Source organism: Elephantulus edwardii, unplaced genomic scaffold (assembly GCF_000299155.1).
Source record: "Elephantulus edwardii isolate Elephantulus edwardi_28Jun2011 unplaced genomic scaffold, EleEdw1.0 scaffold00218, whole genome shotgun sequence".
NCBI classification, from domain to species: domain Eukaryota; kingdom Metazoa; phylum Chordata; class Mammalia; order Macroscelidea; family Macroscelididae; genus Elephantulus; species Elephantulus edwardii.
The window spans coordinates 2300387-2317100 of record NW_006399968.1 but is presented as its reverse complement, the minus strand read 5'-3'; the positions used below and the strand labels follow the sequence as shown (position 1 = coordinate 2317100).

General features: G+C 48.4%; 1 protein-coding gene across 1 annotated transcript in view; it reads right to left on the bottom strand.

Annotated features, from left to right (window-relative positions):
* Positions 1–1829: 1829 nt before the first annotated feature.
* CAPN2 (calpain 2, (m/II) large subunit) overlaps positions 1830–16714 on the bottom strand; it is an 84463-nt gene continuing 69578 nt past the window's right edge. Inside the window, exons 13-21 of the mRNA XM_006898038.1 lie at positions 13012–13048; positions 11770–11835; positions 10776–10833; positions 7150–7214; positions 6038–6106; positions 5012–5090; positions 3780–3896; positions 3482–3540; positions 1830–1853 (exon numbers count right to left, since the gene is read on the bottom strand). Coding sequence (XP_006898100.1) covers positions 1830–1853; positions 3482–3540; positions 3780–3896; positions 5012–5090; positions 6038–6106; positions 7150–7214; positions 10776–10833; positions 11770–11835; positions 13012–13048 — 574 coding nt within the window. The remainder of the gene's footprint in view (positions 1854–3481; positions 3541–3779; positions 3897–5011; positions 5091–6037; positions 6107–7149; positions 7215–10775; positions 10834–11769; positions 11836–13011; positions 13049–16714) is intronic.

Here is a 16714-nt window from a genome sequence, read left to right as displayed (position 1 = left end):
GTTTGAACCACTGCAGAGCCACCAGGTTCAAGGATAGCTTTTTCTCATGGAAGCGATGAGGGGTTAGTTAAGGGCAAACGTGTACAAACCAAAGGAAACGGAAAGTCAGCTTTAACAGATGTGGTAGTGGGAAAATCGAGAATATGTATCTATAGATGTGTATATAAATTCTACTTCTGGTAGCCTAATGGTAAGGAGCTGTGCTGTCAACCCATAGATAGGAAGTTTGATTCCCCCAGCTGCTCCACAGGAGAAAGATGGGCAGTCTCCTCTTGTACGGTTTACTGCCTCTGAAAACCCACTGGAGGGTCAGTGAGGAGTCAGTTCTGACTCTACTGCACACACCACCACCACCACCAATATGTACACATGTAGTATGTATATATACTACATGTATATGCATATCATGTGGAAACAGCTAAAATACCAACCTATGCTTCGGAATAGACAGCTACATGGATTGGGATTACTCCACACCCATGGTCCCTGAGCTCTCACCACTCACAAGCAGGAAGACTTGAACTCAGCTGAGCTGGGGAATTTCATCTTTCTTTTCTTCAGATATGGGCTTGGACGTGTCTATCTCCACTGCACTGTCTTATCTTCTGTGATTCCTCATGGACTCCCAACAGCAGCCAGCATTTAATCTGCATGTTTTCTCAGCACCCTTTCTCATTCCCCACACCTTTGGGCATGAAATCGATGCTGGAGGGTAAAGGAGGAACCTGGTACAAAGTGCTCACGTCCCTTCCAGAACCTCCAGTGGAAATGCTAAGCAGAAATTAAGAGCTGGCGTCTTTGATTCAACTAGCAGAGCTGCTACGTCCAACTTTATTTCTACACTTTGATTAGGTCAGCTGCTCTTTCCTCCCAGCATATGAATGTGCAGAGCTAGGCCACCTAGTTATGTGGACACAAAACATTACCATGTGCTCATACCACACTCTGGAGCCCCCCAGGAAGGAACACATAGTCTGATGTGACCGCACAGGGCCCTTTATTTAACAGTACATTAGAAATTAAGGCAATAAGGCAGTATTTTTGTAACATTGCTAGCATTTTCCAAGGCAAAGCAGGTAAACAGTTAAACATGTTTCCCAAGGTAAACAGTCTGTGCTGTCTCCAGCAAGACCTCTGCATGATGTCTCCTCAACAGCACACTAGAGTTGCTGAGGGAAGTGTCAAGGTGGCAGGCAGCGTTCGCAAAGTGGGTGCCTGTTTCAGTTGATCGCGAGTGGAGTCCCCTAAATGCACAGGCCAGATATGCCCAAGGACCTCCATCTAAGGATTGCTATTAACAACCAATATCCTGTCTCCTGTTGAATCTGGGTGATGGAGGTAAGGTTTCTGCACAGACTGTCTTCAACACCTTGACAAGATGATTTCTTGATGTGTCGTTTTTGCTCAAGGAGACTGGCAGTCCTGGGCTGCTATGGGTAGATGTCACAGCTGCATTTTTTAAATTGCAGACGCTTGAAATATTCCCCTTAAGGGCTTTGTACCCCAAGACTGATGCCATGCTTATCCTGCTGCCAAAACACCTCCCTGTATTTCTCCCCTGATTTAATATTGCTGTCAGTGGTAAAGTGTGTAAAAGTAAAAAGTGTATGCTACATACAGATTTAAAGCTAACCCAGGGTTTTTGCATTTATTATAATACTATGCAGATCTTTTAATGGCTGAAGGTTCTACTATCTCAAATAGTATTGTTTTCAGTTATAATAGTCATTTGAAGTATGTTCTCATAATTTCAGGGTCCATATAAAAGCACTTTTCTCTGGAAGCTAAGTTCTTGGTTTGCTTTCTTGACAAACAGATAAGTTACAGCTTCAGAGTACTGAAAAACAGAGCCACTGTGAGAGAGAAAATAAAACAAGTCAGGTCCAAAGTAAAATCAGATTTGCTGTCAACCGAGTTCATTCCAAATCACAGCAACCAGACACGTCAGAAGAGAACTGCCCGGAGTGCTGAGGCTGTAAGTCTTGAAGGAGGCCACAGAGCAGCAAGTGGGTTCAAACTGCCGACCTTCTGGTTACTAGCAGAGTGCTTCCCTCAAGGCTGTTTTTTTTAACTCCCTGCCTATTCTGAAAGACTGACTCTGCTTCCTAAAGATGCAGAGCCTCAGGCTTGGTGGGGCAGCTCACCCTGTCCTGTAGGATCACTCTGAATTGAAGTGACTACGTTTACTCACCATTTACCTGATCCTACAATTTCAAGGGAGGGGTATTTCCTAGTGCCGGAGAGTCACTTGCAACTCCTAACGACCCTGTGTATAACAGCTCTGAACCCTGCTCTATCCTGAGCCAACCTCATCATGTCTGACACACCCAGCCCCACTTCCCTAGTCACTGAGTCAATCCATCTCACCAAGGGTCTCCCTCTCTTCCGCAGTCCCTCCACCCTCCCAAGCATGATGTCTGTCTCCAAGGACTGGCATTTGGACATGCCCAAGGCATGTAAGACAAAGCTTTAGAATCCTTGTATCCAAGAAGCAGCCTGGTTTCACCCTCTCCAGTGTTAACTGTAGACAATTACATGTTCAGGTGGCCAGAGGCTTAACAAAAGAGCGAAACACTTTCGTTTCTAGCGTTCTCTAAAGTTTAAAACTCAAGATGAGTTTTTTTCCTCTACCTCTTTAGGTTCAGAGGACTGACTCATCCCAGAACAAGCTCTATCTTTTCTAATAAAACTGGGTTTATTTCACCTTTTAAAAAACCTCAAGGACAAGTGGTGGTTCCTAGGGCCTAGGCCGCCTTCTGCTCTGTCTGTCATGTGAGGATGAGGCTGATTGCCTTACCGTTCCCCTCAGGCCGGCTAGGTTACAGCCTGTGCAGCTGCACGTTCAGGGCACATGAGCAGCACATGAGGTGGAAAGCCTGTCCACTGGCACCTTTCCTGTCCACCACGCACCAAGGGAACAGCCATCTCAGTGTACCTGGTGCTTTTCCAAAGGAACTGGGAACTGAATTTCCAGTTGATGACCACTTCAGAGGTGAGTATTACTGTGTTCCAGGCGCATGAGGATGCTAATTTATTTACATCCAGGAGACTTACTCTGATTTTTAAGTCAAAGGGAGAGGAAGAAAAGTCATGGGCTCACAAAGCATTTTAAGTCGATGTGCACACAAGCCAGATTCTCCCCAAAGCCCAAGCTGGATTTCATCCAAGGGCTTATTTATGTAGGCTCCATCTCTCACACATGCTAATGCCCTGTTTTCTAGTGGTGATTCTTATTTCAACCTCACTCTCAAAGCTCTGGGGATGAGGTAGCAGTCAGACTTTCTTGGAGCTAGGAGTTGGGAGCCCATGATTTGAAAAGCTGCCTTGTGGGGTCTTACAACCCTATAGAGGCCTGTTCCAGGAAGACAGAAGGGGAGTTTTACTTAGCCAGCTGACAAGTCATAGGTCTCTGTCACTCAGGCCACCGCCCTGCCCCTACCCTCCTCTTCCATGACGGTGCCCCTGGAAGGCTGTCACTTACAGAGATGAGGTCCAGTTCTATGGTCCCAGTGTTCTCAGGGTCAAGCTGCTTGAATATCTCTGTGAAGGAAGATGAGGTCACAAATGCATGAGCTGGAACTCAGGCCACATGGTCCTCCTCCACTGATGTGGCAGGTAACTTCACTGTCACCAGCTATTATTTCTTCCCTCATCCCCTTGTTAGTGAAGAGACTGTCATTCTCCAAACCTGGACTGGCGGCTTCCCACCCAGCTGATGTCGCTGAAAAGCAGTCAGCATTAAGAGAATGAAAGTGGGCTCCCCCCAGATGTTCACTCACTGAACAGCGTCTCCAGTCGAACCAAACACCGAACGAAATTGTCAAAGTCGATGATGAGTTCGTCGTCTGCAAACCGGGCCACAATGACTTGGTGGAGTTGACAGGGCAGCTTGAAACCTGGTTACAAGGCAGACCAAATTGCTAGATACAAGGCTGCTCAGGGGCCATCGGGGCAGGATCAGAAGAATGAGAATGGCTTTTGGCCCTTGGCTGAGCCTTGGTGAGACTTGTTTTCTTTTGCAGTCAGTGCCTTCTGTTTTCTTGTCCCTATTCACCCTTCCACTGCTTACATTTACTTAGTGACTGCTGCCCTTTGTCTTGGCCAAACCTAATGTCCTTTCCCCAAGACCCTTTTTTCCTGCTCTGTGTCCATGGCTTGTGCTATTTCACTGTGTTAACAATGCTTATTTTGTTCAGCTCAGAGTCCTCATTGAAGATGAAATTCTTTCTGCACAGCACCCAGTATCAACTCCCCCTTTTTCCACAGTACTGCAATTTTTCTGTGGACCCATGGCTCCCTAAACTGTGGACAGCTTTTCCCAGTCTCCATCGAGGCTGCTTGCAGCCTTGTGATGAAAGTGTAGCTAGTGGGAAGCGAGAAGGAGAGAGCAACATGTGCCTTTTAGTGCAAGGAGCCTAAGCTGCTGTGACTGAGGCTCAAGTCATCCTGGGTCACCTGGACGAGGACAGCACTCTCAGGATGAGGCCATGGCAAGAAGGAGCCCAGGCCCCCAACAGCACTGAGGGCCCAGGCCAGACTGAGACAACTCGAGCTTGGGTGCTATACAAGAGAAAATACATCCCACCAAACTGCTAGGTCTGGGGTCTGTATGACAGCATTACATCCCCACCAATCCAGTGAACAACTTGGGGTTTGCACAGCGTGTACTCCCTCCGAATCCCTTTCAGGGGTGGGCTGAGGGCTGAGACCCTGACATTCCATTTCCAGCCAGCCCCGGAGTGCAGGCACTGGGGCGGCCGGTGGGAATTGGCTTTGCCTGCCTGACTTGTCAGACTGCCTGTGAAGTCCTGAGGACACCATAAGGCAGCACAAAGAGCAGTGGACCCTGGACCACACTTTTAGTTTACCAGGGAGTCCTGCAAAGGGAGTGAAAGGTTGTTTGTATTAAGTCAGCGCCTCCTTTAGTAGAGCTGATCGAGTGTTGTACCATGCAGGGGCAGCCTCCACTCAGTCTGCAGGTGAAACGCAGAGAACAGGAATGAAGGGTTACCTGCTTCTTCTAAGGCTTTCCTCATCTCATAGGAATTCATAGTGCCAGACCTGTCCACATCAATTTCTCGGTAAATTTTCTGAAATGTGCAAAACAAGTAGTAAGAACCTTGATCCAGAGGAAGAAGAAATAGAGACGTGCTTCCGGTTCTGGATTTGTCTAATTTGTCTTTGGAAGTGTCACCTACAGTTCAGCCTTAACTGTTGTGTGCTACTAAGCTGGAACTGAGCCACAGCTGGCCCTCCATGGGTTTTCAGAGGCAGTAAACTGCACGGAAGGAGACTGCCCCTTCTCCTGTGGGGAACTGATGGATCTGACCTGCATACCTTTCAGCAATTCTTTACCACTTTCCTTAGGTCACAGTGTTTTGTTTTTCTCTATGAGTTTGGGGTAAGGGCCCTGGTGACACAGTGGTTAGGTACTTGGCTGGCAACCCAAAGGTTGGCAGTTTGAACCCACAGGCTGCTCTGCTGGATGGAGATGTAGTAGCTGCATGCTCCAGTAATGACCTACCGTGCAGCACACCCCACAGGGAAAATGCACTGTCTTCTGTGGTCCCTCAGAGTCTGAATGAACTCCACAGAATGGACTCCACAGGCTGGGCTTTTAAGGACAGGGGAGAAAGCTGAGCAATATCTGGTGTGGGTTTCTGGGGCTCTATTTTGCCCTGTTGTTTGGTAAGATGCCTCTCACAAAAGCCTCACCATTCTGTGCTTCCTACAGACTCACGCGATTGTCCTAGGTTACTGTCTGTACTTGAGCTGTCAAAACTCCGAGTTACAGGGACTCACGGCCTTTCCAGGCGGTCATGCCTGGGAATTTTGGATGTCCCCATTTCCGGAAATGATCAGATGGAAGCAGAGAACGCACCTGACGTGCAAGTTCGCTGGATTTTTTTAGGTAATGACTGACCCGTCCACCTGGCCGGCCCTGCCTTCACTCAGCTGAGCTCTGTCATGGGGACACCCTCCTGAAGAGCTCCACGTCTTCCCCCACTCTCGCATTAGCGCTCCCATCCAGCCTTACCTGGTATTTTTGAATCTTCGTCCAGAGAATGTAGAACTCCTTCAGGCCCAGCTTACCACTCCCATCCGACTGCCTTTGGCTAAGGAAAGCTCTCAAGGCTGAGCTCACTGGGCAGGAAACCTGGGGGTGTCCTTGTCCTGGCTAAAACCCTGCTAATCCCAGCAGGACTGCAGGAGACTCTGAGGACTGTGCTGGCCACAGAAGGAAGGATGACAGAGGCACTAGCTCTCCACTGAGCCTGCTCTGAGTCAGGTGGCTGTCCTGAGGTGGGGATGATGAAGCGAGGAGCCAGACATTCTAAAATGAACTACAAGAGACCACAGGGCGCTTTGGCAGACTTCACGTGCCACCTCGGGTACTTCTGGGCAGTCTTTGCGAGGGGAGCTACCAAATGGCAACTCCCATGAGTGCATTACGAAACTCCTCAGAATCTTGGACTTACAAGCAACAATAAAGTAACAAGACTAATCTTTTTACAGTGTTGTTACTGTCAAGTCATAACTGACCCATAGCTGATCCTCCAGAGAGTTTTTAGAGGTGATTAAACACACAGGAGACTGTCCATCCTTTTTCCGTGGAACAGCTGGTGGATTCGAATTGCATGCCTTTGCGACCACAGTGCAGCTTCTTAACCCTAGGCCACCATTGCTCAAGAAAAACATTATTGTATCGATTTTCACTTTAAGGTTTCAATCAAAAGTTTGGGCCACTGGTTTATAAGAGGAGCCAGGACGGCTCATTGCCTCAGAGGCTCATGTGAGTCTTGTGTCAGTGAACAATAAAGAAGTCAGAATCGGGCAGGAGATACAGTTAACAGGGCCCCTTATCTAGGAACCCAGAGGGAATCCTGACCCAAGAAAGCAGCTCCCCTCAGTGATAACATGGTCTAGGAGAGGTTGTCCAAGGGACACAGAGGCAAAATGCCACTCAGAAAAGCTGCTCTGAGAGAAATGGTGGGTGAGCTGCTGAGAAATCTCCATAGTCTAGGCCTGTGGGGTATAAGGAAGGCCGGGGTCACAAACGGTGCCACAGCTCGGAGGGTGGAGCAGCCGACTGTGACGGGAGAAGGCGAGTCTTTTCAGAGCTATTCCCCTCAGCACAGGAAAGGATACATCGAGCATGTCTACCATGATCTTGCAAGTCTCAATGCTGAAGCCATCTGACTTGATATCCTGGCCTGAAAGACAGAACAAGTATGAAAGGAAAAATCAGAGCTGAAGAGGATTCCACACTATGGTGACGTTCTCCACCTACAACGCCCAGCAGGTGTCACCTGTGGCTGGCTGCTGAGTCCTCAAAAAGGTAGGACTCAAATGATTTCAAATAGCTGCTCTGCTGCCTAGTGGTAGGAGCTGCACTGCCAACCTGAAGGCACACGGTTCAAATCCAGCAGCTGCTCCACATGAGAAATATGGGCAGTCTCCTCCCATCTGATTTACAGCCTCTGAAAATCCGCTGAAGGGTCAGCTATGAGTCAGTTCCAACTCGATGGCACACAACAGGAGCAGCAGCACGAGGCTAGTGCTTACTGTACCAGGATAGTGCAGGACAAGGGTTAGGTTTGTGTGCCTTATATGTCTGCCATGAACAAAGAGTTTTAACAAGTACATTAAAATAAGACAATGTTGGATAGCCTCGTTGGTAAGGAGTTGCACTGCCAACCTAGGCAGGAGGTTGTAGGTTACCAGCTGTTCTGAGGGAGAAGGATGGGCAGTCTCCTCCTGTGCGATTTACAGCCTCTGAAGACCCGCTGGAGGGGCAGCCATGAGTTCTCACTTGATAGCAAGGAATTTGAGGGGTTTTTTTGTGTAGTGAAAGGATGAGAACTAGCTGGATCTTAATGGACCACCCCGCCTGCCGTGGGACCAGCTCTGTCTGGTAACCCCGTACATGTCAGAGAAAAGCCGTGGTTTTCAGTGGCTGATTTTTCGTAGTCCTTGGTCTGGCTCTTTAGTTAGCAGCTGGGTCCCACCCAGGAATTCCTGTTATGTACTAATGGGGTGCAAAGCCACCCATGGACATTGGGCAGGAAAACGGCATGTGTTCACTGTAGCCATGACCTGGGCGAGGTGGACTGGCTGGAACTATGGGTTTGTACTGTGGCTGTGGGTGACTCAGAAGCCTAGAGACCAGGTAGGTCCAGGGGGTCCTGTCCAGTTGGGGGCTCAGCAACCCACAGACTTAATGGGGAGCTCACATTCCTGGCATATTCTTGTGAGAAGTTACCTAGCAAGGTAGCCACCCTGTTAGGGCCTCCTGAAGCTGAAGATGGGACACAGGCCTCCCAGCTGCAACTCTGAGAACCACTGCTTCTCAGACACTGGTCTGGTCTTCTCTAGAATCACAGACAGAAGCCAAGCGTGGGCCGTGAGCAGAGGCTAGAGTCGTCAGGCAGCTGGGGGAGCGGAACGCTGAGGCACGTTATGTCCACTGGAGGCTAACAATGCGGCTTCAGTCTCCTGGGCACATGACAGCCCAGGACACATCTGAAGGGCTCTGTGACCTCATTTGTGCCTGGTGGGCTCAGGGTAAACACCAGCTCTCAGCCTCCCCACGTGACACAGGAGCCCCACACAGGACTGACTGTGCCTGGTGGCCTCGGTGAACACCAGCTCTCAGCCTCCCCACATGGCATGGGAGCCTTGAATGGAACCCCAGCTCCCAGCCTCCCCATGCAGCACGGGAGCCCTGTACAGGACTGGTTGTTCCTGACCATGTCGGCCCTTCTTTGTTGTCCAGCATCCTGTTTTGAGCACAAAGCTCTCACACGGCCATCTGCTGGGCAGCCACAGGTTAGGGACATGCCAGTCACGTTCACAAACACAGGGGCCTGGGCTCTTCGGGTCTGAGGAGTTTGTGGGGTTAGACTAGCAGCTTGCCCTCTGCTGGCAGAAGGAAGAACTTCTCTGAAGGCTGGGAAACTACTCCAGACAGTCCACAGGCTGAACATTCAGGATATGACAGCTGGAGCTTCTGTTTCTGGATCAGGTTTAGAACTTACTTATCCTGGCATATAAAACCTGTTCACTGGAAGTAGCACAATATTTGCAATAACTTGTACACACACACACGCACACACACACACACACACACACACGGCACAAGATGGTTTAGTGGGCTTTCCAGGGATGGAGGAAGGTACTTACAGTAGGCACACTGCCCCTCAGAGCAAGAGAGCTGAGTGCCTGTGAACTGAGGCTTACTAGCAGCGTGGGGTGCCATTGAGCACTTATTGATAGAGCTCAGGAGCTCTGTAACATTGCCCAAGAAGAGCTAAGAGGCCAGATGCCAGAGAGAGGGTTTTGATCCGAGGACAGATCTTGGACAGGCAGAGCTGAAAAGAGGCCATTTTGATTGAAGAACTGTATCTTTATTCCTTCCTGACTCTATAAACTGTCACTTAATAAACCCCTTATCAGGTGGGCGCAGAGGGGTGAGATTGGTTTGGGCAAAATACCAGAGCTGCAGAGTTTCGTGGGGAGAGGGAGGCGGTGAAGGAAACAGTAAGGACCTGGCGAGGACCTGAAAAGACAGGGTAATGATGGGCAAGGTCCAATGGTGGTTAACTGTATAAAACATACTGCATAGGAATGACTGTATGAAATACAATGTGAATGTAAATGAAGACTAATGTGCAACACAATGTATACGAACTCTGTAAGCAAACCAATATGAAAGGTTTTTTTAAGTATCAATAAAATAGCAGGAGTGACATTCACTTCCTAAACAACATGCCTCTGGAAACTATGAGCATTGGGAAATGATGAGAGTTATAGAAAGGCTTCAGGTCTTTTGTTCACAGGGTGCTTATGAGTAGTGCTCGACTCGACGGCAATCAACAACAACAGTAAATGGTAGTTATTCCTGTTAAAATAACCCAAACCCCTTGTCTATGAGCGTAGCCTGTGAATTCTGTGTGGACACTGTAACCAATTGTGGAATCTAGTGGTGAAGCAAGGGTGCCATGGGAGGGGCAGGTGCTGTGAGAAGGTGGAGTCACACCTGACCTCCACTCCAGGGGTAATGACGCTCATCCATGGGGAAGACAGAAGACGGCTGATTGCAGGGTTCCACACTCCGAGCCACTTCTCATCTACCCAGTCTGACTCATTCCTTGTGGAAGTCCTGCAGTCTGGGTTCACGAGCCGGGACTCCTCTAATGCAAAGCTGTGAGCTGAGACTCTTCATCCCTTCCCTTCGGTCTAAGACTAAATATGAGATGGTGCGTCTCTCTCCTTTCTTCTGGTTCATCCATGAGCTGCACTGCTGTACCAAGGGCTCTCACAGACAGACAGGAGATCCAGACATGTCTTCTGGTTCCCACTGTCTGAGCTCACTCCTCTTTTCTCACTAATCGCTGTAATGGCTGCCTTATTGCGCACACGCTTTGCACATAGCCATTTCTGCACACAACCTCAGGGGAGTCTTTCAACCACTGTTAGAGCGTAGTACCACTGGATGTTTTACCAACAAGGAGGAGGATTCCCATCCCTCGGCTGAGGTCACAGCTAGTAAGCCATGGAAACTGAATTTGATCTTTTTACTTTACAATCAGGAGAACTTGATTCTTCTTGGTCACATCATTAACGTCCTCCATCCTGCTCTCTGGTGATGGTGTGGAATTTAGGGAGGAACAACGGGTTTGACCACAGCAGCCACTACGTAGAAGAGGAAGGATTCCCTGGACCCATCACCCACAAGGAGCAGGAAAAGGAATGTGTAACGAAAGGATACTCACGCTTTGCTAGAACTCTCCTCAGGATGGTCTGCAGCTCAAAGGCAGAGATCTCTGCATCCTGTGAACATAAAACCAGTGCAGTTACCAGCCCCCTGCCCCGTGGGACAGCCGCTGTTATCACTAACAAGTGCCCACTTGCACGCAGATCATGGCCTGAGCCACCCTGCCCAGCCTGCTCATCTGTTAGAGGACTGTGTGCTTGCTCTAGGTGGTTCCCACTGAGTCTTAGAGAATTATGATGACTACACTTTCACTCCACCCATTTGTGCTCTTACTGAGTTCTCTTACTCCATGCCTCACATCTGGCAAGCATCAGTCATCCTCTAACATAAAGACCTCAGGCTTCCAGTAAAGCTCTATGACTGGCTGTCTCCAGGAACTGGCCTGGCCCCATGCTTCAGGATGGCTCCTCGTAGCCAGTTTAGGGACCCTGAATCCGCATATTTGAAAACAAGGAACAAACTTCACTGTTTAAAACTAAGACTCAGTTTCAGTCATCTTTGCATGTCAATTATGTGTAGACATAACTGATATTATTAGAAGTTAGTTCCTATAATGCCTCTTTCTCCTGAGAAAGTGGTAGGGAACGGCAGTCAAATGGTACCTGGTTTGGCACCTGCATGAGTCTTTGGTTAAAACCAAGAGAGACTTGGATGACAGATGATGACACTGGAGAGAGGTAATTATCAATTCCTATATTGAGTAATCTTTTTTCTCTTTTAGTTCTTGGGAAAAGAACTGAATAACTTTGCAGTGGCTACTGTCTAAATTCCACAGCAAGAGGAATGCTGCACCAGAGCTGACTCCCCAGGGGGTCCCGGCCACGTGTGGTCACGGGAGGATGCGGGCGAGGCATCTGAGCTGAAAGTCAAGTTACCTTTGCAATCCCTCTTTGGTTTTGCTCAACGAACTTAAACAGAAGTTTCCTTGAGAGCAGTGGCTATCTTTTTCTTTGCATCACCCAGCATTTCTGGAATTTTCTTGGAATGCTTACCTCCCCTGCCAGCTGAGCAAACAGTTTTCGGAAGCCATCGTCAATATCTTCTTCCATGATGTCAATCTGGAAAGGGAGGTAAAGACACAGGCACAGTGTCTGAGAACAAAGAAGGAGCACAGGCTGTCTGCTCCCCATCCACGTGGGCCTCCCCTCCTGCCCGTCACAGTCACAGTTCCACTTCTAGAACTCGCCCTTAGAGAATTCTCTTGGGTGTACCATCTTTTATTTTTTCTCATTAAACTTTTTTTTTTGGGGGGTGTACCGTCTTAACTTACGGATAGTGCAATGACTTAATAGAATTTGTTTTCATTTCAAACACATGAGAGGGAATACAAACAAGGTAGGAAGGAGTTACACTCTTAATTTCTCACATCCAGTGTCTCTAACCTCTAACCAAATTTACCTCTTCTTATCTTACTCTAATGAGGACGCAGAAGTGGAAAGCCTCACTGGAATGTTCTAGAAGGGTTGAAGCAATAGCTAGTAAACACAGTCCCTCTGAAATGGTTTGGTTTATTAATCACATGACAAGCACAGAGTTTCTGCAACTAAAGAACTCAAACTTCGTCGTTCCTGCTGCCCGCCCTCCAGCGGCTTTCAGAGGCTGTAACCTGCATGGGAGGAGACTGCCCATCTTCTTCCTTGGAGGTGCTGGTGGATTTGAACCACCAGAGACATCTCTCTGGGGTTAGGAGTGCACTTCCATAAGGACTAGGCCAGAGCACCCTCAGCAACTGTCACTTGGGGGTTATCCACTCCTCAGGCCTCGTCAGGCCTGTCACCCTCAGGTCTGCCTCACTGTGGACTCGCTAAGGGGCCTCATTTGAAGGTCCCGAGTTGTCCTCCCAACAGCTCTTCAGAACTCACCAGAGAATGACAACTCTTAGAACTCCAGGGAATCTGAGAAATCACATCTCCAGTTTGCATTTATTGATAAGCAAACTGGAGTCCAGAAAGAGAAATGGCAATAATCTCACTCATCCAGTCCTTCCTACAGCTTGCATGTTCCACTCTCAGCATCCCCTCACACCCTGCAGGAGGCAGTGAACTGGCCCAGGCCCCAACACGGAGGCCACAGCTAATCCAAGAAGCAGACTCTGAACCCCAGGCAAAGGGCTGTCTCCCCAGTTTCTACGCTGTATTCAACCTGAGAAGATTTTTTAAGCTTTTTGGGTTTTCCTCCACTGATCTCTGGGTTGCTCACACCAGAGAAAGTGGAGTTCAGGGAGTTTCAAGTACCTCTTCAATGTTGGCCTCAATTTCATCATCGACAACTCTGGAAGGAAGGAAAAGACATGTTAAGGAGGGGAGGCTGGGGGCACAACGAAACCCTGCAGAGACCCCTGGTGAGATACAAAGCCAAACCTAGCAGGGCTATTATTAGGTGCGTTAGAGGCCTTAAGAAAAGCGGAGGTGCACCCCTATCCTGTGCCATCCTGACCATCTTTACTGTTTGAACTCCTCGTTACAGCCATGGTGTCAACGCCTCTCACGGAGGTACACCACCCCCACCTTTGCTGAGCCTCTACCTTTCCAAGCAGGATTTCCAAGGACTGGCCTCTCCTAACAATAGGCCCAAAGGATGGGAGAGAAAGTTTCACTATCCTTGGTTCCAAAAAGCCTCTCCAAGATAGATCTATTTATTACTGGGGCAACTGGCAGCAACATGAGAGATGGAGAAGAGAATGGGATTGTTAACAATTTCAGCTTGCTGGGATCTACAATCAACACTCTTGGCACCAGCAGTCAGAAAACCAATAGACAAGTTCTATTAGGAAAAATATGCTGTCAAGGACCTTTCCAGAGAGCTGAAGAGCAATGATGTCAGGCTAGTGACTACGGTGTGCCTAATCTAAGCTATGGTCTTTGCAATTACTTGCTATGCATCAGAGAGCTGGACAATGACTAAGGATAACAGAAGAATTGATGCCTTTGAATTGTAGTGCTAGAAAAGAGTACTGAATATACTATGGACTGCTAAGAGAACAAATAGGTTTGTACTTGAGAGGATGAAGTCAAGTTGCTCCTTGGAGGCAAGGGTTTTGAAGCTCTATCTCATATACTTTGGGTATATTGCCAGGAGGGACCAGTTCTTGGAGAGGGACATCATGTTCAGAAAGGAGGAGGGACAGTGCAGGAGAGGAAGACCCTGGATGAGATGGTTACAGTAACTGGGGTAAGGGGGGAGGTGTGTCAGAGACAGTGAGATTGACTCAGTATAGAGCAGGGTTCAGAGCAGTTGTGCTTAGGGTTGCTATGATTTAAAGGCAATTTGAGGGCACATAACAATAATAACAACACGGGATATTCAGTACTTTTCTCAAACACCACAACTCAAAGGCATCAATTCTTCTGCCATCTTTATTCATTCACTGTCTAACTTTCAGCAGGGGTGTTGTTACTGTTGTTAGGTGCCGTTGAGTCGAATATGACCCATAATGACTCTATGAACAACAGATCTAAACTCTGTTTTATCCCGTGCCATCCTCACACCTTCTGACACACTAGAGACCACTGCTGCAGTCACTGAGTCAATCTACCTGGTTGAGGAACTTACTCTCTTTTTCCAACCTTCCACCTTCCCAAGCATGATGTCCCCCCCCCCAAGGAATATCCCTCTTAGCAACATGCCAAAATATGTGAAATTAAGTTTTATCATCTTTGCCTCCAAGGGACACTCTGGTTGCACTTTCTCCAAGGTGTATTTGATTTTCTTTTGGTCATCCCTGGGATATTCAGCACTCTTCTCTAACACCACCGCTCAAAGGTATGAATTCTTCCTTCTGTCATCCTTATTCATTGTCCAGCTCTCACATGCCAGTAAGTCATCGGAAAGACCATGGCCTGAATTAGACCCACCTTACTCCTCAAACTGACATCACTGCTCCTCAATATTCTGGAGAGGTCCCTGACTGCAGACTTTCCCAGTGCAATATGTCTCCTGATTTCCTGACTGCTGGTACCAAGGGTATTGATTATGTATCCAAGTAAGATGAAATCATTGACAACTTCAATCTTTTCTCCATCTATCATATTGTTGCCTATTTGTCCAGTGGTAAGAATTTTTTTTTTTTTTACGTTGAGATGGCAATGTAGTATTCTTTGATCTTCTTCAACAAGTGCTTCAAATCCTCACTTTCTGCAAGCAAGGTGTGTCATCAGCAAAGCACAGGTAAAGGAGCAAGGAATTACATTTGTCCTTAGGTTCTATAGTAATACTCCCCTTAAATAGTAAAAATTAAGCCACGCACACACTCACACATCCAAGACAGTGGTCAGGGCAACACAACTGGGAAGGTTGGAGATTTTGTTTGTTTGTGTGTGTTTGGTTTTTTAAAAATTTTTTAACTTAATTAACTTTATTTACTCTACAAAATCCACTATGTGGTGGCCACAGCTGGAGCCTTAGTCCTCTGCACTGAGACTCGGGTGTGAATCTTTACAAGATGGCCAGTGAATTCCTTGTAGGGAGACTTGGTGAACACAGTCACTTTCCAGAGATCTGGGGTTAAGTAGCTGTAGGTCTTGGAGGTGGCATCAAAGGTGGCCTTGGTGAACTTGCCCAGGGTAGCTGTGCAGCCCCTGGCTAAGGTGTAGCAGTCATCAATTCCAGCCATCATCAACATCTTCTTGGGCACAGGGGCCAAGAATATTCCAGTGCCTCAGGGTGCAGGGATCAGACACACCAACACAGAGCCCAGTCACTTTGCAGGCAACGGTATGAGGCTTGCCAATCTTATTCCCCAAGTAGTCACGCTGTACTTAGACACTGGAGAGCTTGGCCAGGATAATGGCCCCATGGATGGCAGTAGCCACCTCCTTGGTGCACTAGACACGCAAGCCAACATGGCCATTATAGTCTCCAATGGTGACAAAGGCCTTGAACCTGATCCACTGGGCCAGCACGTGCCTACTTCTGCACTGGCATGATTTTCAACACTTCATCCTTGAGGGACATGCCCAGGAAGAAGTCGATTATCTCAGACTCCTTGATGGGCAGTCAGAAGACACAAATCTCCTCCAAGGATTTAATCTTCGTATCTTTGACCTGACGGCCCAGCGTGGTGATGGGAAGCCACTCCTTGTCCTCGGCTTTGCCTCGAGCTCTGCAGCCCCTCCGACGGCCCCATCCACGGCCACAGCCCCAACCCTCAGACTGCTGCCTCCCTGGAAACCGCTGTGGGCTCCTATCCCAGGGCCACCGGGGCTTCTGGGCCCTTCTACTGCACCGGTGTCATCTGCCATTTGGTGTTTTCTCTCGAGATTTTGTTTTTGCTTGCTAGTTTGGTGTACCATCTCCCCATGGAACAGTAGGAGGTGGGTACTCTAGACAACTCACTCAGCTCCTAAGTTCAAGGCACAGTTTTTCACTTCCATCTGGAATACACAACCATAGCAAAACTATCACAGGCAGAATCCCACAGTGCCGCCCACTTCTCCTGAGGCTGGAGAAGGCAGGCAGGGCAGAATTTCACCAGGAGGGCTTACACCTGTGGGTATGAAATCTTGGGCAACATAAGCAGCCCTTGGATGTTACCCACCTGCAGTGCGGATGCCTGGCAAAGAAGAGATAAGGGACCACTTGGTGTGGAGGCCTGGAATCTTGGACAGAGACTGATAGCCTGGGTCAAAGAAATAGTCCCTCTTTATGGGACGTTGGCCTGTTAGTGAGAAGCTCATCTGGAAAGGAGAGCTAAGAGAGGAGTGGATTCCCTGGGGTTATAGTGCAGGGAAGCACACAGCCAGGTTTGACACAGTGCACTATGCACTAGGGTTTATGCGCAGGATCTTGATGTGAGCTGAGGGGGGCTCCTCCCCTCTGGACAAGCTTCCCAAAGGACTTAATAGTGACAGGAAAGCCACAGCTGGGTCACAGTGACATTATTTGGTCTGCAGCTGTCTAGGCCTGCTTCCTCGCAGCGCACTTCAATTTCCTCAAGGA